This window comes from Dendrobates tinctorius, unplaced genomic scaffold (genome assembly GCF_039654945.1).
Source record: "Dendrobates tinctorius isolate UK_male_01 unplaced genomic scaffold, ASM3965494v1 ptg000045l, whole genome shotgun sequence".
NCBI classification, from domain to species: domain Eukaryota; kingdom Metazoa; phylum Chordata; class Amphibia; order Anura; family Dendrobatidae; genus Dendrobates; species Dendrobates tinctorius.
Genome location: NW_027361713.1, coordinates 18,259,426 through 18,281,111, shown reverse-complemented (window position 1 = coordinate 18,281,111; position 21,686 = coordinate 18,259,426). Strand labels below are relative to the sequence as shown.

Sequence of the window (21,686 nt, the reverse complement as noted above, 5' to 3'; positions counted from 1 at the left end):
GTCCATCAATGGGTAGCATTGCCCGCCTCAAAGTGGGTAACCGACCTGTTAGCCGAGGGCCTATGACTAAGTTTTCTAAGCCTTCCACCTCAAAGAGTAAAAGTCACCCGGGTAGCCAAAAAGAATCAGGCCACGGTAGAAAAGGAGATTCAGCTCCTCTTGCAAAAGGAGATACTAATAAAAGTACCATGGCATCAAGTAGGGAAAGTGTTTTACAGCACTCTGTTCCTCACGCCAAAACCAGACGGGTCACTAAGAACAATATTCAATCTCAAAACCCTGAACCAATACATCAGAACAGAGAAATTCAAAATGGAGACCTTGGGGTCAGCAGTGAAGCTACTCGACCCGGGTTGCTACATGGCAGTAATAGATCTTACTGACTCCTATTACCATGTCCCAATATGGGGGGAACATCAACAATATCTTAAGATTGGTAGTAGAGATTGCTCAAGTCCTCACTCATCTACAGTACCAGTGCCTACCCTTCGGGGTATCAGTGGCCCCTCGTATATTTACAAAAATCATCGGGTAAATAGCGTCTTTTATAAGAAGGGAAAATATCCTGTTGATACCCTATCTAGACGATTTCCTTGTCATAGCAAACGACAAGCAAAATTGCGAAAATGCAGTTACAAAGGTCCTGGAAACATTAACCAGGTTAGGCTGGATGATCAATCTAAAAAAAATCCAAATTAACTCCAGTGCAGTCACAAGAATTCCTTGGAATTCAATTGGACTCATTAAAACAGCAGTGCATTCTTCCAGAAAGGAAAGTTGGGGCTATCCAGCAAAAAATACAACGGATACAATCCGGTTGAGCCATATCAGTAAGAGAGGCAATGTCGCTCCTGGGCACGTTAACAGCAACAATCCCAGTGGTCCGGTGGGCACAAGCCCATACGAGAGCACTACAGTGGCAGATCCTATCCGAGCAGGAGAAGGGTCCCTCCAATTTAAATCGGGAGATCATTCTCTCACCTCAAGTGCAGGAGTCATTAAAATGGTGGCTGAGCACCGAAAACTTAAACAGATCAGTGCCCTGGACTACTCAAAACTACGGACGCAAGTCCGAGTGGTTGGGGGGCACACATAGAGAAACGAACCCTACAGGGCCAGTGGGAACTCGGAATGAGGGATGCATCCTCAAATCTAAAAGAACTGGCGGCTGTGAGGCGTGCCCTTCCCCTAGTAAAGCGAGAAGTGCAAGGGAGACATGTCACCATATTATCCGACAACAACAAGGTCATAGCATACATAAACACAAGGGGGTACAAGGTCAGCAACCCTTATGGCAGAGGCCAGGGAATTATTCGCATGGGCGGAAAACAATCTTCTGTCCTTATCGGGTACACATTTAAAGGGGACAGACAATTATCTGGCTGATTATTTAAGCCGTCATGTACTACACCAGGGAGAATGGTCCCTAAGTCAAAAAATATTTGGAGAAATCTGCGCTGCCTGGGGCACACCAGAAGTAGACCTGTTTGCTACCAGGGAAAATCGAAAAGTGGACAGGTTCTACTCCCTAAATCCAAGAGAGCAACCTGAGGGGGTGGATTCACTACTACACCGGTGATAATTTCGTCTGGCCTATGCGTTGCCTCCCGTTTCCATTGATTCCAGTAGTCTTGAAAAAGATCCGACAGGACAAAGCTCGAATAATCCTGGTTGCGCCCTTCTGGCCAAAAAGGGCATGGTTCACATGGCTCAGATGCATGTCTATCTCGGACCTATGGATCCTCCCAGATACCCCGAATCTGCTATACCAGGGCCCAGTAGAACACCCCAGGGTTCACAGGCTGCATCTCACTGCGTGGAACTTGAGAGGGGACTCCTTCTAGAAAAAGGGTTCTCAGTCCCGTTAGTAACCACCCTGCTCGCTAGCAGAAAGGAGGTAACTTCACGTAAATACCAAAAAATTTGGGAAAAATTCTTGCAGCTCACGGGCCGACAATGGACTGGGACAGCCCAGAAAATACCAATAAAAGATCCTAGAGTTCCTCCAGAAAGGACTGGAAAAAGGACTGTCCATAAGCCCCCTAAAAGTGCAGGTATTGGCCCTGGGTGCGTTGTTTGATCAAAAACTGGCTGATCACCCATGGATCTATAGATTCATTCGGGCCTCCTTTACATCCAGGCCCACAAAATTAACATCTAAAGTAGCTCCCTGGGATCTAAATTTAGTATTAAGGGCACTGACAATGTCTCCATTTGAGCCTATTGCTTCCATCTCAATAAAGGCGCTAACGCTAAAAACAGTACTCCTGGTGGCCCTAACCTCAGCTCGTCGTGTCTGCGAGCTGCAGGCAATATCTGTAAATCCACCATATACCACCTTTTTGGATGATAGTGATCATAAAAACTGATCCGGCCTTCCTACCGAAGGTAAATTCCAAATTCCACAGGGAGCAGGAGATAATTTTGCCCTCGTTTTGTCCAAATCCCAGGGAGAGAAAACCTTCCATTGCCTAGATGTCAGATGTTGCCTGCTTCAATATATAGAAGCCTCAAAATCATGGCGACAGTCCTTTCAGGGGACAAACGGGGGTAAGAAAGCTTCAAAATCAACAATTGCACGATGGCTACGTATGGGTATTGCACTGGCATATTCTTCTTTAGATCAGACTCCCCCACTGGGTGTAACAGCTCACTCTACGAGAGCCATAGCCACGTCCTGGGCTGAAAGGGCAAATGCTTCGGTTGAGCAGATCTGTAAAGCAGCAGTATGGTCCTCACCATCCACTTTCTTCCGACACTATAGACTAGACCTAGGGCCCTCAAATCTGGCCTTTGGGAGAAAAGTGTTGTCTGCTGTTGTCCCACCCTAGGAGTCTATACTATCTTTACTCTCATGTCTGCGGTGCTGTCATGGGGAAGGGAAAAAATGATAATTACTTAACGGTAATTTGATTTTTCAGAGCCATGACAGCACCGCATTGTTCCCGCCCTACCTTGGTGATGGTTGTGTGGTGCACCAGAAAATTTGTATCTGGATATGTAAATCTATGTGAAAAAATATATAAAAAAAATAAAGGAAAAATAAGGTGAATATTAGTGACACTGTTATATAACATGTATGTAAACTAATAAGGCGGTTACCTTTGCATACTCTGAAACAAACTGAGGAAGAGAGGTGCCGCCCCCTTCTTATGTCTCTGCTACAGGTTTCCTGGGGGCGGATACCATCTCTCATGCCTGCGGTGCTGTCATGGCTCTGGAAAATCAAATTACCGGTAAGTAATTATCATTTTTCCTTGTCATGAAGCATTTCCACTGAAGTTGGATCAGCCTGTAATTTGATTTTCCACTTTGATTTTGCGTATCATTCCAAATCCAGTCCTCCATGGGATATTCTTTTTGATTTACATTGATAATTGTTTTATTGTTCTGAACACATTCCACTATGCAATTAATAAAAATTTGCAACTGGAATATTTCATTCAGAGATATCTAGGATGTGGTATTTGTGTTCCCTTTTTATTTTTTTGAGCAGTGTACATGTATATCAAAGAATGTTCAAAGTAGGCCTCTAAAAATTAAGGTGGGCATCATAAACACCCTTAAAAAAATTCATAGAAAAGGTAGCATGATTTCTCTGTTTATATGGTGGTGGTGGTGGAGGAGGAGGACGACACAAAAAAACAAAGTCCTAAAGCTTATACCCATGATTAGATGGGAAGGGTACATGAGAAAAGACCAGAAACAATAAAAACCCTACTGGATTTGACATTGTTCCGCTGCTGTCATCTAGTGATGTAAAGTAGTCTGGCCCAATCCAACCCTTGTTCATTTTGATAAATCAGCTTGTCAGTATTTTCAGTTGCCAGGCACATGGGCCTCCACACTATAGAGAGACCATTTATGCCATTTGTTCAGCTTGGATACCCAATATTTGTAATGCACAGATGAATCATGGAGGACGCTGGTACGGTCAGCAAGGTACTCCAAGGCACTCCTTCAGTGTCTTCCAAAACTTTCTCCTCATTTTCAGTCTACCCCGTGCTGGGAGGATCTGAGAAAACTGGCCCAAACTTTTGAGTGTTCCCCTGCCTTTGTTTCATCTGATGTGTGTCTCACTAATCTCCACTCCTTGGTTGTCCAAGGAATTGTGACCTCTGCCACTAGCATTGTCAGGTGGTAATTTTTTAAATAATTCTTCAACTAGGGTCTTCTTTTACTACAACATTTTATTAGACCTTTCCGCCACAAGCAAGAGAGATGGAAAGTTCTCCTTGTAGCGTTGGTCTAGAAGGGTGACCAGACAGTAATTGTTGGCCAAAGTGCGTTCAAAGCAAGGGTCACGTAAATAGCATCGGACCATAAACTCAGCCATGTGATCCAGACTGCCAACAGCCTAGACTTTCCTGTCTCCACCAAGAGGGCGACTGTCCAAGTTGTTATCCTCCTTGTCTTCAGGCGATCTACACAGAACAGACTGGATTAAGATGTTGTTGATATTACAATCTGTAGCAGAGGCAACCAGCTCCTGTTCCTCCTCCTCCTCCTCATCACCCAGTCCACGTTGAGAAGATGAGATGGGACTTGGCTATAAAGGGCATCCCCTGTATAAGTTTTTGCTCCATCTCATCTTGCTCCACCTGCAAAGCCTCTTTAATTTTGAGCAGCGGACATATCAATAGACAGAAGCAGGATGGTGACTCTTATTATGGCGTCATCGCCGCTCACCATATCGGTCGAATCCTTAAAGATTTGTCTGACATCTGTGCCCACTGAACAGCTCTTATGTGCGGAGTCTGACCGGAATACCGAAGGGCATTATGTAGCTAGTATTGAACTACTGCCCTCTGCTGCTCACAAAGCCTTGCTAACTTATGTAATGTTGAGTTCCATCTCATGGTGACATCGCATACCAGATGGTAGTTGCAAATGTCACTGGAGCGCAGCCAGGGTGGCGGTAGCTGTAGCGGACATGCGGAAATGGACACATGCGTAATACTTTCACAAGTAGTTCAGACACACCTGGGTAGGTTTTGAGAAAACACTGAACCACTAGGTTGAGCACATGGGCCAGGCATGGCACGTGTGTGAGGTTGCAAAGCCTCAGAGCTGTTACCAGGTTACGGCCATTGTAACACATGACCATGCTTGGTTGTATATTCAGGGGCGAGAGCCACGAATCAGTGTGGTTTGTTAGACCTTTTCAACAACTCCTTGGCGGTTTGTGGTTAGTCACCTAAGTAGATTAGCTTCGGCAGAGCTTGCTGGCGCTTGGCCGATGCAGTGCTGCCGTTCTTCCAGCGTGCGACTGATGTTGACGTTTCTGAGATGGAGGGTGATTAAGAGGAGGTGCATGATCTGCTGTGGAAGATAGGGGCAAACCTGATAGAATCAGGGCCAGCAATCCTCGGTATCGGTAGCACGTGTTCCATCCCAGGATCCGACTGGATCCCGGCTTCCAAAATGTGTACCCAGTGTGCCATCAGGGAAATGTAGCCTTCCTGGCCACAATAACTTGTCCAGTTGTCCGTGTTTAAGTGGACCTTCCCACTAACAGCTTTGTTCAGAGCATGACTGATGTTATGGAACACGTGCTTGTATAAGGCGAGGACGGCATACCAGGATAAATAGTGGCAGCTGGGTACCAAAGGACGCCGCTGCCATAAAAATGTGGAAAGCGTCCATTTCCACAAACCTAAATGGAAACTTTTCCAGGGCAAGCAGTCTAGAAATGTGGCTATTTAGTATTGTGACCTGTGGGTGGATGGCTGCGTATTTGCGATTGCGTTCCCTACAACTGGGGTAGGTACAACTGAACGCTGCTATGGTACGTGGTTGCAAGTATGCAATGCCCTTTGTAGGGTGGGAGTCATCTTCGTCTACATCATGAACAGAGAATTGGTGTGCACACAGAATATGGGAAGAGGCAGTATTATCACCCACAGATTGTGTTTCTGGACCCTGGTATTCTGCCCAAGTAGTCGGGTGCTATGCTTGCATATGCCTGAGCATACTGATGGTGGTCAGACTGGTAGTTGTGCTGTCCCTGTTGATGCTGGCATAGCAGGTGTTGCAAATGAACTGTTTTGAGTTAACTGCACTGTCTATAAAAAAAAGTACCAGACTCGGGAACACCTAACCTTTGGCTTGGCAACTTCAACAGTGTTTGTGCTCTGAGAAACATTAGTCCGCCTTGTGTCTCTGGCCATCTCACTGACCCTTCCTGCCTGTTATGGTGCTGCAGACACTTCCCCCTGGGTGCTGCTGTCCTTGCTCTGCACATCACCTTCCCTGGTTGGATCAGTGACTTCATCGTCCACCACCTCGTCTTCCACTTCCTCACCCTTGTCCTCCTCATGACTTGCTGACGTAACAACACCACTTGTTGGCAATTGTGTCTCATCATCCACTACTTACGACAGTAATTGCATTTTCCCACCATTGCCGCCTTGTAAGTGTCGGTTCTCAATTATTTGGTTGTCGCCACATGCTATCTCCTTATTTCCCTCTTGAAACGAAGGAGGAGAGGCTAAAATCTATAAATAGAAATGTGACCAGCTCTTCGGAGTCTCCAAGTGTGTGATCACTTGCCTTCAGGTACTCTGCACTGTGGGAGGAAAGAGGATTAGGGTGAGTATTATGTGGTTCGGAAGCACGGGCCATGTGGTAGACAGGGTGGTGCTGGCAAAGTGACTGGAAGCATTATTTGCTATCCATCCAACAACCTTTTCACACTGGTATGGTTTCAAGAGTGGTTTTCCATACCCCCCCTTCAAAGTGGGCCAGTAAGCTAGATCAACATGATGTACAGTGCCTTGCGAAAGTATTATTCGTCCCCTTTACTTTCAGTGCAGCAAACTCACTCCAGAAGTTCATTGTGGATCTCTGAATGATCCAATGTTGTCCTAAATGACTAATGATGATAAATATAATCCACCTGTGTCTAATCAAGTCTCCATATAAATGCACCAGCTCTGTGATAGTCTCAGGGTTCTGTTTGATGCACAGAGAGCATCATGAAGACCAATGAACACAACAGGCAGGTCCTTGATATTGTGGTGGAGAATTTTAAAATCTGATTTGGATACAAAATTATTTCCAATACTTTAAACATCCCAAGGAGCAGTGTGCAAGCGATTTATTGAAATGGAAGGAGTATCATACCACTGCAAATCTACCAAGACCCAGCCGTCCCTCTAAACTTTCATCTCAAACCAGGAGAAGACTGATCAGAGATGCAGCCAAGAGGCCCATGATCACTCTGGATGAACTGCAGAGATCTACAGCTAAGGTGGGACAGTCTGCCCATATTACAACAATCAGTCGTACACTGCACATATCTGGCCTTTATGGAAGAGTGGCAAGAAGAAAGCCGTTTCTCAAAGATATCCATAAAAAGTGTTGTTTAAAGTTTGCATCAAGCCACCTGGGAGAGGTACCAAACATGTGGAAGAAGGTGCTCTGGTCAGATGAAACCAAAATTTAACTTTTTGGCAACAATGCCAAACAATGTTTGGCATACAGGCAACACAGCTCATCACCCTGAACACACCATCCCCCCTGTCAAACATGGTGGTGGCAGCATCATGGTTTGGGCCTGTTTTTCTTCAGAAGGGACAGGAAAGATGGTTAAAATTGATGGGAAGATGGATGGAGCCAAATACAGGACCATTCTTGAAGAAAACCTGTTGGAGTCTGCAACAGACCTGACACTGGGATGGAGATTTGTCTTCCAACAAGGCAATGATCCCAAATATAAAGCAAAATCTACAATGGAATGGTTCACAAACGTATTCAGGTGTTAGAATGGCCAAGTCAAAGTCCAGACCTGAATCCAATCGAGAATCTATGGAAAGAGCAGAAAACTGCTGTTCACAAACGATCTCCATCAAACCTCACTGAGCTCGAGCTGTTTGCCAAGGAAGAATGGGCAAGAATTTCAGTCTCTCGATGTACAAAACTGATAGACATAACCCAAGCGACTTGCAGCTGTAATCGCAGCAAAAGGTGGTGCAACAAAGTATTGAGTTAAAGGGGCCGAATAATATTGCACGCCCCACTTTTCAGTTTTTGAATTTCTACAAAAATTTAAAATAACCAATAAATTTCGTTCAACTTCACAATTGTGTTCCACTTGTTGATTCTTCATCAAAAATTTAACATATGGTATCCTTATATTTGAAGCATGATATGTGGGAAAAGGTTGAAAGTTCCAGGGGGCCGAATACTTACGCAAGGCACTGTATGTGTGTGTTGTGTGCCAGCAGCAGGCACAGAATCGCCTTACCCACGGCCTCAGCCTCTGCACTCAACATCAGCATCACATCCTCCCCATCCCTTACGACGTACCGTGTGCATTTTAAATTGCATATGTTTCCCTGTTGAGAAAACATTGCAGTGTTACATTTGCAGGAAAATTGGCCCAGCTCAAATGGACTTCTTAGACTGCAGTATCAATATAGCGATGCTACTTCGTACCAAACTATTTATTTTGTTTTGAGGCATAACTGGAGCACAGTAAATGCTATATAAAATTTTTGCTGCTGAAAAGAAATAGCAGTATTAGAGTTGCAGGATATTTTTGCACGCCTCAGATGATTTGGTTACACTGCAGGAGCAATATAGCAATGATATTGAGATCCAGCTAAGTCTGACTATGCCTTTGACACCCAAAAGTCGCAGTAAAAATGGTGAATAATATTTCCCTGCTCAGAACAATTTGCAGGATTAAGAGCAAAAAGAATATTATCCCTCAGAAGGGGTTTTGGTATCATTTGCAGGCTGCAGCATAAAGGATGTACAATTCACCCTTTCCTGTCCTACTTTATCCCTTTAGCACAATGTCTCCCCAAGTGCTGCTAACGGCAGTATTACTATTGATTAGCATTAGCACTAAGAAGGACTGTCGTTGTACTTAACTGAAATATAAATGTGTTTGAATTCCTGGCTTGTTCACAGCTACAGTTCTGTCCCTCTCTCATCAGCACCTCTCCCTACTCTGCCTGTGTACGGGATACAGTAAGCATGGCATCATACAGCCAGCCAATCACAGTAATGCCATAACCAAGATGACTATGGCATTACAGTGACTGGCAGGCAATCTCCACATGTTTATTGGTTGTCTAACAAGCACCAAAGATGCGAGGAACGAGCTCCCACTCGAACATGAAAAAAATACTTGCTGAGTAATGAGCATCCCGATCACACTGAAGCTCGAGCGAGTAATGCGTAGTCATGAGCATGCTCGCTCATCACAAGTTTTGTCCTTTGGTCCCTCTGTGGCCTAGGATCTCCCTTTGTTTTTGGATACCCATTTCCCTGGCTTTTTTTTTCTTTTGTTTTTTTTTTTTTTTCCTCATGTTTTTTTATGTTTAATTAAATTTTATTTACTTTTTTTGCTTTAATCTTTGTCTAGTAACATACTTATTTTTATGTTTTTTTTTGTTCATGTGTACATAGCATAATCCTGCTGACAGATTTCCTTAAACTCTTGGGACCCTGTGCAGCAGCACAAGTTTAACCAACAGCATGTCTACCCCTGAACCTTATGACAGGTTCCCTTTAAAGCATACGTGAGGAACTATACAAATTCTGGCCATTATTTAACTTATACGTGAGGAACTATACAAATTCTGGCCATTATTTAACTTACACCTAGTTTTTGTCACTAGTTTTCCCCTCAGCTGACTCTGTATATAATTTTTAGATGTCTGAGCTAGTGCGTGGAGACTAACCGCTATAAATGACTTCTCAGAGACTTGTGGGATTCCTGCTCTGCTGTATACAGTAGAAATTTGCCATCTCCTTCCTTGCTCACCTGGCATTATAGTGTTTTTTACTTTGAGTCATTTGGACTAGCCTATCTTCAAAATGAATGATTTGTTCAGGAGACCAGGTGGGGCTAGACATAAGTGTGTGTGTGTTCGCTATCTCACGGTACTTGTACTATTGATTTATGCAGTTTGTTGAAGAGAAAGTGACAATTTGAAATCCCCTTGCATAAGTTTTTAAAAAGCGATGATTTTACATTAGACAGTTGCGTGTTTCTAGATCACTTAGTTTACTTCTCCTTTATTCTTTTCGTGCCTGCTCTTCGTGTACATGTAAGCTCCACAGAATCTGTTAATGTTTTGTTTGTTTCTAGGAATCTACAAGCAGCCATTGGAGCATATTACGATTTTGAGAGCCCGAATGTAAACATCCCTTGCATGTCATTTGTAGAAGATGTAACTATTGGAGAAGGAGAATCTGTACCACCTGATACACATTTTACAAAAACTTGGCGAGTGCAGAACACAGGTAATAGAATTTTCCACGTTTGCTGTGTTTTATAGGAAATCTATCGCCTACTTGTTACTTTGAAAGTATCATTCAGTAGTAACAGGCATACTCATTTCGGTGGCTAGGATATGCTAAATTTCGGCTAAATCTACTCTAATTAGTTTAATGAAGTCCCATTACCTTCTGATTGATAGCTTTCCTATGCAGAGAAATAGGCAGAAATCTGTCAGTAAGTAGAGTGAGAGAAGTAAGGAGCTTACAGCCCAAGATTATGCCGTATCTGCAGGATTAAGTCTTTGTATTACACTACAACTAATTATATGTGTGTTTAATAGAAATACAACATATTGCTAAAATATTCATACTTGTGTCTTAACATTGCATTTGTCTATTTCATTTTTAGAAACAGAATTATTGTTAATGGATTCGTAGCATACCTGATGTAAATGAAAACTGAGACAATGATTTATTGGTCGGTCTAGCTCAATTCCCATTGTGTCTGTTTTTAGAGCAGAAGAAAACGTGTATCAGAACTTTCTTGCCTTTTAAAAACTGACACAAAACTAAAGCAGTCATAGATCCTATCAGTCGAGTCCCTCCACTTCAGTGTAAATCAGTTATGCAGTGTATAATTTTTTACATTAATCCCTTTCTGACATCAGACGTACTATCCCATCCATGGGACCCGGGCCCCTATGCCCATGGACGGGATAGTACGTCTAGTGTGATCAGCGGCGCCCACGTGGTGAGCGCCGCTAATCGCGGCCGGGTGTCAGCTGATTAGAACAGCAGACACCCGGCACAATGTGTCAGGGGCGGTCACGGACCGCCCCCGACACGTTAAGCCCTTGCACACCGCGATCAAACATGATCGCGGTGTACCGGGGGTTAAAGGGAAGCATCGGCAGGGAGGGGGCTCCCTCCGTGCTTCCCTGAGCCCCCCACGGCAGCGCAATGTGCAGCGCTGCTGCGGGGGGCTCCTTCCCTGCAGGCCCCCGAATCCAAGATGGCGACGGGGCCTGCAGGGAGCTGACTTCCTCAGTGCCTGCAAAGCGCAGGCATGAGGAAGTCTGCAGCAGTGCCTGTGACAGATCGCTGATCTGTCACCGTGATCAGTCATGTGACAGATTAGCGATCTGTCACAGGACAGTGATCTCCCACCTGGGACTATGTAATAAAGAAAAAAAAAAAAAAAAAGTGTTAAAATAATTTTAAAAAAATCGCCAAATAAATTAGGAAAAAAAAAAAAAAATCCCCCCAATAAATCCATTTTTTGGAAATAAAAAAAAATAAAAGTACACATTAGGTATCGCCGCGTCCGTAACGACCTGCCCTATAAAACTGTCCCATTAGTTAACCCCTTTAGCGAACCCCTTAAAAAATAAAAAACGATGCAAAAAATAATTTATCATACCGCCAAACAAAAAGTGCAATAACACGTGATCAAAAAGACGCATATAAATATCCATGGTACCGCTGAAAACGTCCTCTTGTCCCGCAAAAAACGAGCTGCCATACAGCATCATCAGTGAAAAAATAAAGTTATAGCTCGCAGAATAAAGCGATGCAAAAATAATTATTTTTTATATAAAAGTTTTCATTGCATAAAGCCGACAAAACATAAAAAAAGACCTAAATGAGGTATCGCTGTAACCGTACTGACCTGAAGAATAAAACCGCTTTATCAATTTTACCGCACGCGGAATGGTGTTAACGCACCCCCCAAAAGAAATTCATGATACGCTGGTTTTTGTTCATTCTGCGTCCCAAAAATCGGAATAAAAAAGCGATCAAAAAATGTCACGTGCCCGAAAATGGTACCAATAAAAATGTCAACTCGTCCCGCAAAAAATAAGACCTCACATGACTCGGTGGGTCAAAATACGGAAAAATTATAGCTCTCAATATGTGGTGATGCAAAAACTATTTTTACAATAAAAAGAGTCTTTTAGCGTATGACAGCTGCCAAATATAAAAACCGCCATAAATAGTAAATCAAACCCCCCCGTTATCACCCCCTTAGTTAGGGAAAAATAATAAAATTAAAAGAAAATGTATTTATTTCCATTTTCCCGTTAGGGTTAGGGCTAGGGTTAGGGCTGAGATTAGGGTTAAGGGTGTGTTGGGGTTAGGGTTGGAGTTAGAATTGGGGGTTTCCACTGTTTGGGCACATAAGGTGCTCTCCAAATGCAACATGGCGTCTGATCTCAATTCCAGCCAATTCTGAGTTGAAAAAGTCAAATGGTGCTCCTTCCCTTCCAAGCTCTGCCATGCGCCCAAACAGTGTTTTACCCCCACATGTAGGGTATCAGCCTACTCAGGACAAATTGCAAAACAACTTTTGGGGTTCAATTTCTCCTGTTTCCCTTGGGAAAATAAAAAAAATTGGGAACTAATTGATCATGTTTGTGGAAAAAATGCAATTTTTTTATTTTCATGCCCGGACATTATAAACTTCTGTGAAGCCCTTGGGGGTTCAAAGTACTCACCACACATCTAGATAAGTTCCGTGGGGCGTCTAGTGTCCAAAATGGGGTCATTTGTGGGGAGTTTCAATAGTTTAGGTACATCAGGGGCTCTCCAAACGCACATGACACCCGCAGACCAATCCATCAAAGTCTGCGTTCCAAAACGTCACTACATCCCTTCCAAGCCCCGACATGTGCCCATACAGTAGTTTTCTCCCACATATGGGGTATCGGCGTACTCAGGACAAATTGGACAACATCTTTTGGGGTCCAATTTCTCCTGGTACCCTTGGGAAAATAAAAAAAAATTGGTGACTAAAAGATCATGTTTGTGGAAAAAATACGAATTTTTTATTTTCACGCCGGGTGTTATAAACTTCTGTGAAGCACTGGGGGGTTCAAAGTGCTCACCACTCATCTAGATAAGTTCCTTGGGGGTCTAATTTCCAAAATGGTGTTATTTGTGGGGGTTTCCACTGTTTTGGTACATCAGGGGTTTTCCAATCGTGACATGGTGTCCGATCTCAATTCCAGCCAAAAACGTCAAATGGCGCTGCTTCCCTTCCGAGCTCTGCCATGCGCCCAAATAGTGGTTTACCCCCACATGTGGGGTATCAGCCTACTCAGGACAAATTGCACAATAACTTTTAGGGTCCTGTTACCCTTGGGAAAATAAAAATTGGGGGTGAAAAGATCATTTTTGTGGAAAAAATGATTTTTTATTTGTACCGCTGTACATTATAAACTTCTGTGAAGCCCTTGTGGGTTCAAAGTTCTCACCACACATCTAGATAAGTTCCTTAGGTGGTTTAGTTTCCAAAATGGGGTCACTTGTAGGGGGTTTCCACTGTTTAGGTACATCAGGGGCTCTCCAAACGTGACATGGCGTCCGCTCTGAATTCCAGCCAATTTTGCATTGAAAAAGTCAAACGGCGCTCCTTCCCTTCTGAGCTCTGCCATGCGTACTCGGCGTACTCAGGACAAATTGCACAATAACTTTTGCAGTCCAATTTCTCCTGTTACCCTTGGTAATATAAAAAAATTGAACCTGAAGTATTTTTTTTGTGAAAAAAAAGTTAATGTTCATTTTTTTTTTTAAATATTCAAAAAATTCCTGTGACGCACCTAAAGGGTTAATAAACTTCTTGAATGTGGTTTTGAGCACGTTAAGGGGTGCAGTTTTTAGAATGGTGTCACTTTTGGGTATTTTCTATCATATAGACCCCTCAAAGTGGCTTCAAATGTGATGTGGTCCGTAAAAATAAAATGGTGTTGCAAAAATGAGAAATCGCTGGTCAATTTTTAACCCTTATAACTTCCTAACAAAAAAAAATTTTGGTTCCAAAATTGTGCTGATGTAAAGTAAACATGTGGGAAATGTTTCTTATCAAGTTTTTTTGTGTGCTATATCTCTGTGATTTAAGAATTCAAAGATTTAAGAAGATTTAAAAATTCAAAGTTGGAAAATTGCGAAATTTTCAAAATTTTTGCCAAATTTCAGTTTTTTTCACAAATAAACGCAAGTTATTTAAATGAAATTTTACCACTATCATGAAGTACAATATGTCACGAGAAAACAATGTCAGAATCACCCGGATCCATGGAAGCGTTCCAGAGTTATGGCCTCATAAAGGGACAGTGGTTAGAATTGTAAAAATTGGCCCGATCATGAACGTGCAAACCACCCTTGGGAGTGAAGGGGTTAAATACCGGTAGGTATTCCCCAAATCACAATATAGTGTTATAATAGCAAACACATTTGTGTCAGTATAACCCATTTTTAATTCTGATCCATTTTTACACAACTTCACAGTAACTCAGGAAGCTGTGTAAAATGGTTCAGAATTACAATTGGGCTCTATTTACCCTCCAGTGTCCACTGAAACCATTCTGTAGTTCCGGGGACCCTGGTCGATCCTGCGTAGTGCAGTCTTTCTCAGCTGGCATCCAGTCAGCATATCTGCGGTGTCTAGAAGTCTTTTCTACTGTGAGGGATGATGTCCTGGAAAAAGTCGGGGCCTCCATCATAGTGCAGAGATCCTACCAGGAATCAGCAGTAAGTGTATGTTGGTAACTATCTAGTGATCTACTGCAGGAAAAGCAGTGAATACTTGAAGCATAAAGGAGAGATCTGCTGTAAACGGGGCTGAGAAAAGAGATGTGGTGTATATGCATGGGATAGAATGGACAGATATTCTGCAGGATTGGCTGTGTATATAGATGACCTTACACAACTGAATATATAACAAGAGTTAAGGGTATGTGCACACGTAGTGAAATCTCCTGCGTTTCCGCAGCGGTTTTGGCTCTGCGGAAACGCAGCAGATTCTGCTGCGTTGTACAGTACCTTTATTTTCAATGGAAAAAAAAAAAACGCAGTGCACATGCTGCGGATTTTTCCGCGGTGTACAATCCGCAGCATGTCAATTGTTTGGTGCAAAAACGCTGCAGTTTTACACCTCATCCATTGAGGTGTAAAACCGCAGGCTAAACCGCAGGACTTTTGTCCTGCGGGTTTACCTGCGGTTTTCTCTCCAAAATCCGCACACCCAAAAAACTACGTGTGCACATAGCCTTATAAAACCGACTTACTAAGAAAAACCCTGATTAAGATATACCTTTTATTAAATATCATGCTAAAATCTTAATAATCCAGATATCCCCTACATAGAAATTGCCTAACTATGATGTTCTTCAAAAAAAGCTGAAGAAGAGAAAAATTTTTTCTAAAACAAAAAATCAGTCAGTTTGGATTGCCAGTATACTGAATATCTGGCCCAAATCCACCTCTGCCTAAACAAATTGGATATTGCAGAGTTTCGCCCATCAAATACCTCAACAGAAAACGAAAAAACAAAAACACCAATGGCTAAAAAATTCATAAATGATGCATTACAATAGTATCAGTCTCACTCAGCCAATGTGTGGAAGAAAGTGGACTGACCCTACATGCATTCGTGTCTGGACCCCTACCTAGGTGCTAAGCTTGGCATCCTAAGAAAACACAAGAATGGCGCCCCCGCTTGTCCAACGGCTATCCCTTCTCTCCTACTTCACCCTATAAGACATAAAGTCAGAAACAGAGGGCCAGATGACCTGTATCCACTTGTTAAATAGATACTTGAGTCTTCATGGGAGGCGTTGGATGTATACAAAATTAATCAGTATATCAATGTAAAGCCCCCGTCACACATAGCGATCTCGCTAGCGAGATCGCTGCTGAGTCACAAGTTTTGTGACGCAATCGCGATCTCACCAGCGAGATCGCTGTGTGTGACACTGACCAGCGACCGGCCCCCTGCCGGTTATCGCTGATCGTCCTGGAATAGCCAGGACGTTTTTTTGATCGCTGGCCTCCCTTTGGCCAGCACGCATCGCTGCGTGTGACAGGTGGGAGACCAGCGATCAGCGCGCTGGTAGCTAAGGTAAACGTCGGGTTTCTAAGCGGCGCATGCTGCTTAGAAACCCGATGTGTACCTTAGTTACCAGTGCGCTGGTGCAGGGAGCTGGTAACCAAGGCACACAGTGGGTAACTGTGTGACGGGGCTCTAAGAAAGGTAGATAGTCCAGACAAGCTTAGCCATTTACAAAACACTCATATACACAAAATGAGCACTGATAATATTAAGTGACATAAACCACTAGTATTTATATGTAAATAAAGCACCATAGCTAAATCCCCAAACCAATTAAATAACAAAAGGATTATCAACAAAGAAATCACACATCGTGTTCACATGTGGTGATAAGCTCTCACAAGATGGCATCGATATTATGACTTGATAAATTGCACACCAAAGCACCACATAAGTTAGAACAGATGATCCCAGATGGCACATATGGACAACATTGGTCCTGCTGATATTTAGTACTTATCTGTATAAATGTAGCGCTGTATATAGGTGGCTGAAAACCATCATGGTATATTTTCTCAGATGGAATCCAGACTCTCGATGCGTTTCCCCCATAAACTGGTTCATTAGGAGAGATCCATAGTAGTATGGCAGTGGAGAGTTGTCCATTTAATGAGGCTGCACCTACAGCAAGGCACCCCCTCCTGAAATACCTGACTAACCGCATGCGGTGATCACTTCCTGTTTGATGTCACATTAGGCATAACCAATCTCAGATGATAGAAGCCCATTCATTGCGCGAAGGTGCACATATCAATGTGTATATAGGGACATTAACAAAAGGGAATGTCTTCAGATAGATACTATGCATGCCCAGGAAAACGTTGAGACACTAGAGGTAGAAATCACATGACCGAGCCCAGCCACAATAGCAAAGCGCATGCTTCAGACGCCAAGACACATTCAAGATGCACATCCAGCCACATCATACCGCGCATGCGTCAGGTATCCAGGCAACAAACGTGCTCTGCGCTCACAGTAGGGCACACCAAGTCCAGCCACACCATACCGCGCATCTGCCATGTATCCTGGCAACAGGTAAACTCACTCAGCGCTCTCATTAGGGCACAACAAAGCCGTCCTGCCCTGCAATAGATACCCGCGTATATTTGTATGCATGTTCAGTCACATCATACCGCACATGCGTCAAGTATCCCGACAACAGATAAACGCGCTGTGCGTTCACAGTAGGGCATAACACGTCCAACCTCATCATACCGCATATGCGTTAGGTATCCCGGTAACAGATAAACTTTTAAATTTCAACACTGTATTGGACACCACCTAATACATATCCCATCAATATAATAAGTAATAAGGAGGAGGAAAAGGAAAAAGGGGTAGGTAAAAGAAAAAGGTGACCGATAACATAACTGGATCAAAAAAAACAGTTCTGGCTAATAATGGTGGACAATAAATCTGATAAAACAGCAATAATTTTGCTCTTCATTAAGGCCATCTGGCAGAAGAGTCCGTAGTCTAAATAGCCACTGACATTTTTTCTGCAATAAAAATTTGTCAAATTCCCACCACGTGGATTTCGCCGTACTACCTCACAGGGCTGTGGAGTCGGTTAAGCCAAACCTGAGACTCCAACTCCTCTATTTCCCTTACACCGACTCCGACGCCCACATATATTGCTTATATTTAAGTGAAAAATTTATTGTAGGACAATGTGAACATCAGACATTTAATCATTTTTATGATACAATAATCAAGATATTTAGATAGAACATAATACATATTTATTGGAATACAACTTTAGAACACAAACTGTAATATCGATTTATTTATATCTATCTATATCGTATGTGTGTGTATGTGTGTGTGTGTATATATACACACACACACACACACACACACACACACACACACACACACACACACGTGTGTGTGTGTGTGTGTATATATATATATATATATATATATATATATGTGTGTATCTATAATAATAAATACCCTAAGCAGCTTCCGGTTGTAACAACTTCCGTCCAGTTGTAACCGGTGACGTCACCGCACACCTCTTTCCATGTTAACCCTCAACACACCACTCCTCAACACACACACTCCTCTCACCTTTCACCATCTCCACTCACGTCCACTCACTCTTTCACTCCACATACGACCCTTTCTCTCACTCCGTCTCATACTCACGCCGTCATCGCCGCTGATCCACGATCCCCGACATCTTCTTCCGCCGGCGCCATCCTGGATCCAGACGTCCTCCACGCCGGCGACATGTTCTTGCGGCGACGCCATTTTGGATCGGCGAAATCCCGTGATAGTCAAGATGGCGTCGCCGCAAGAACATGTCGCCGGCGTGGAGGACATCGGGATCCAAAATGGCGTCGGCGAAATCTCGCGAGATTTCGCCGACGCCATTTTGGATCCTGACGGCATCCACGCCGGCGACATGTTCCTGCGGCGATGCTATTTTGGATCGGCGAAATCCCGCGATACTCAAGATGGCGTCGCCGCAAGAACATGTCGCCGGCGAGGACTACGTCGGGATCCAAAATGGCATCGGCGAAAACTCGCGAGATTTCGCCGACGCCATTTTGGATCCCGACGTCCTCCACGCCGGCGACATGTTCTTGCGGCGACGCCATCTTGAGTATCGCGGGATTTCACGATACTCAAGATGGCGTCGCCGGCGTGGACAACGTCTGGATCCAGGATGGCGCCGGCGGAAGATGATGTCGGGGATCGTGGAGCAGCGGCGATGACTGCGTGAGTATGAGAGACGGAGTGAGAGAAGGGGTCGTATGTGGAGTGAAAGAGTGAGTGGAGATGGTGAAAGGTGAGAGGAGTGTGTGTGTTGAGGGTTAACATGGCAAGAGGTGTGATGCTATCGCATCCTCCCAATGCGATAGCATCGGGCCATAATCTAATATATATATATATATATATATATATATATATATATATATATATATATATGTATATATATCACTATGTATTAAACTATGTAGGTGGCAAAAAAAACAGGTTTCAACAAAAACATACTAAATAACATTTGTGCAGTCAATGAATTTGTTCTAAGAAATAGAATTGCCTCCATCAGATCCTCCTTCATAGATGACCTCAAATCTGACCTTATTTTAAGGCCAGAGAACAACCTCTCTACACTAACTTGGGTTGAAGGCAAAGCCGTAACCACATGGGCAACATCTCTAACAATTTCCGGGAATAAAGGAATTGCCTCATGCACAGTCAGTTTTGATGAACGGTTGAATTTTTCTATTTCTTTGAGAGCAAGTGAAACATTTTGCTGAAATATGGTCAATCTGCTTGTTATGGGAGACGGAGTGAAATCTTTTTCCTTGTGGCAACGCTTTGCCTCCTCCATGTCATCCAAATACTTGTCAAAGTCAAACTCCTCATCTGATGAGGATGAAGATATGGCAGCAGTAACACTGGCAGGACCAAAGTCCTCTTGCGCCTGGCAGTCCGCCTGTAGCCCACTCATTCTAACTGCTACCTCAGTCAGAGCTTCTTTTCCTTTAGTAAGCTATTGATCATCAAGCAGTATACAATGACTTGGGCCACATAAACAGCTGCCAGAAAAATTGTATTTTCCAATAGCTGTCTCTCTTTCTGTTTCATTGAAGCAGAAATGCCATCTGCGATTAAACCTCCTCTTTGGGACAGGCAAAATAGCAATTTCTTCCACTCCCTTATGAAAATGCCAGGAGTTAAATCCTCAGCTTGTAATTTTTAAGTGATTTAAGTAATTTCTTCAATTCAGCCACCTGTGTCCATTGACCTTCATTTAGAGTTACCTGAGGGTTCGCCATATCTATAAGAAACGGTTTTAGTTCAAGCAATCGCTCAATCATTAAATAAGTGCTGCCCCACCGGGTGGCTTGATCGACAATTGCCCCTTTCCCAGCACGTCTTTTCAAGATGGAATCAATTTTAGGGGTTCTGACAGCAATAACCAATTTCCTCACTTTGCTACTTAGAGTTCCATCATGTCCCTCTTGCAGACTATCTTATTGCCAGCTGCAGCGTGTGCACAACACGGCACATGTGATGAATATGAAAGTGTTTTGAAGCAGCTTCAACAAGATCATCTATTTCTAAAGTATAATTTTGCTGTTCTGTTGTAATATCTGTTTGTTCCTCAGTTACATCAACAGCACTGTGGCCTTCCATCTCAAACATACTGAATCCTAAATTTTCTTCTAGCTTTTGTTCATTACTCTCATTCATCAGTTTAATTGTACTTGTCAAGTTTGACGCATTGTCCGTTACAGTAGCAAGAACCTGTGTTTTTTTGAGTTCGTAATCTTCAGAACTTTTTCCTCTAAGGCCTGGAGAAACTGGCTGCTGTGATGAGCTTTAGTATCTTTTACTGCCAGTGTCTTGGTAACAATTTCTTTGTTACAAACATATCGAACATTGATGACAAAATAGTTCACTCTGTGACGTGTGTAGGCATCCATTTTAAGAAACATGAAGCGTCTTTTGAGAGTCTTTTTAAGATCTTCCTTTTGTTTAAGGGCTTCTTCAATCACTAATTTTCTACTTTACAGAGAAACACCAAGTTTGCGGGCCATTTCTCCATTAAGAGCTGTAAAAGCTCGTCGTGCAAATAATAATGGTAAACCGTCCTTCACAACAAGCTGTATGAGCTGTCTTTTATACATATCTGCTGTCATTGTTACAGTAACTTTGTCACTTACAAAATATCTTGTTAATGATGTTTGAGATGCTCTTTCCTCCTCCTTTGCCTGGCAGGAAGTGCTGGGCGCTGGTTTCTTGGTGCTGCTGTTATCTTTTTTTAATCACAGCTTTGAAAACTTCTGAGTGGAAGCATTGTAAATGTCTTTTTAGATTGGAAGCTCTTGTAGGAGCATTTTTTTCACTGCCTGAGTATGCACTGATTTTGGCATCACAGCATTTGATTTCCTCTGGGTCACTTGTCATACATTGACACACAAAATATTTTTCAATCTGAGTCACTGTGAAATGCTCAAATACTGCTGACTTCATGGCTAGCTTCTTAGACATTTTGTAATCATATAAATTCACTCTCAAAATAATTTTGTCCTATAAAATAAAATGTGTAATATAATTCCAGCAAGAACAGGGAACCATGTACAGTGGAGAAAATAAGAATTTGATACACTGACAATTTTGCAAGTTTTTCCACCTACAAAGAATGGAGAGGTCTGCAATTGTACACTTCACCTGTGAGAGGCAGACTAAAAAAATCCAGAAAATCACATTGTATGATTTTAAATATGCATTTTATTGCATGAAACATGTATTTGATACAATAGAAAAACAACTTAATATTTGGTACAGAAACCTTTGTTTGCAATTACAGAGGTCAGACATTTCCTGTGGATTCTGTTTCTCTCAGTTGAAGTGTACCTATGATTAAAAATTTCAGACCTCTCCATTCTTTGTAGGTGGGAATCGACAGTGTATCAAATACATACTTTGCTCACTGTATAATTTTAGATAGAAATAAAACAAACTTTGCATTAATCAATATTACAGATGACAAATATAAAGTTTGTAAAATGTTATTAGTTAGCTTTACTTTGAATTT

The 21,686-nt window shown here is 42.7% G+C and overlaps 1 protein-coding gene across 2 annotated transcripts in view; it reads left to right on the top strand.

The window, feature by feature from the left end:
* Positions 1-21,686, top strand: part of ILRUN (inflammation and lipid regulator with UBA-like and NBR1-like domains) — a 291,746-nt gene that overhangs the window by 72,821 nt on the left and 197,239 nt on the right. For both annotated transcript variants that reach the window (XM_073575633.1, XM_073575634.1), the window contains exon 2: positions 10,106-10,260. In XM_073575633.1, the coding sequence (XP_073431734.1) occupies positions 10,106-10,260 (155 nt within the window). The remainder of the gene's footprint in view (positions 1-10,105; positions 10,261-21,686) is intronic.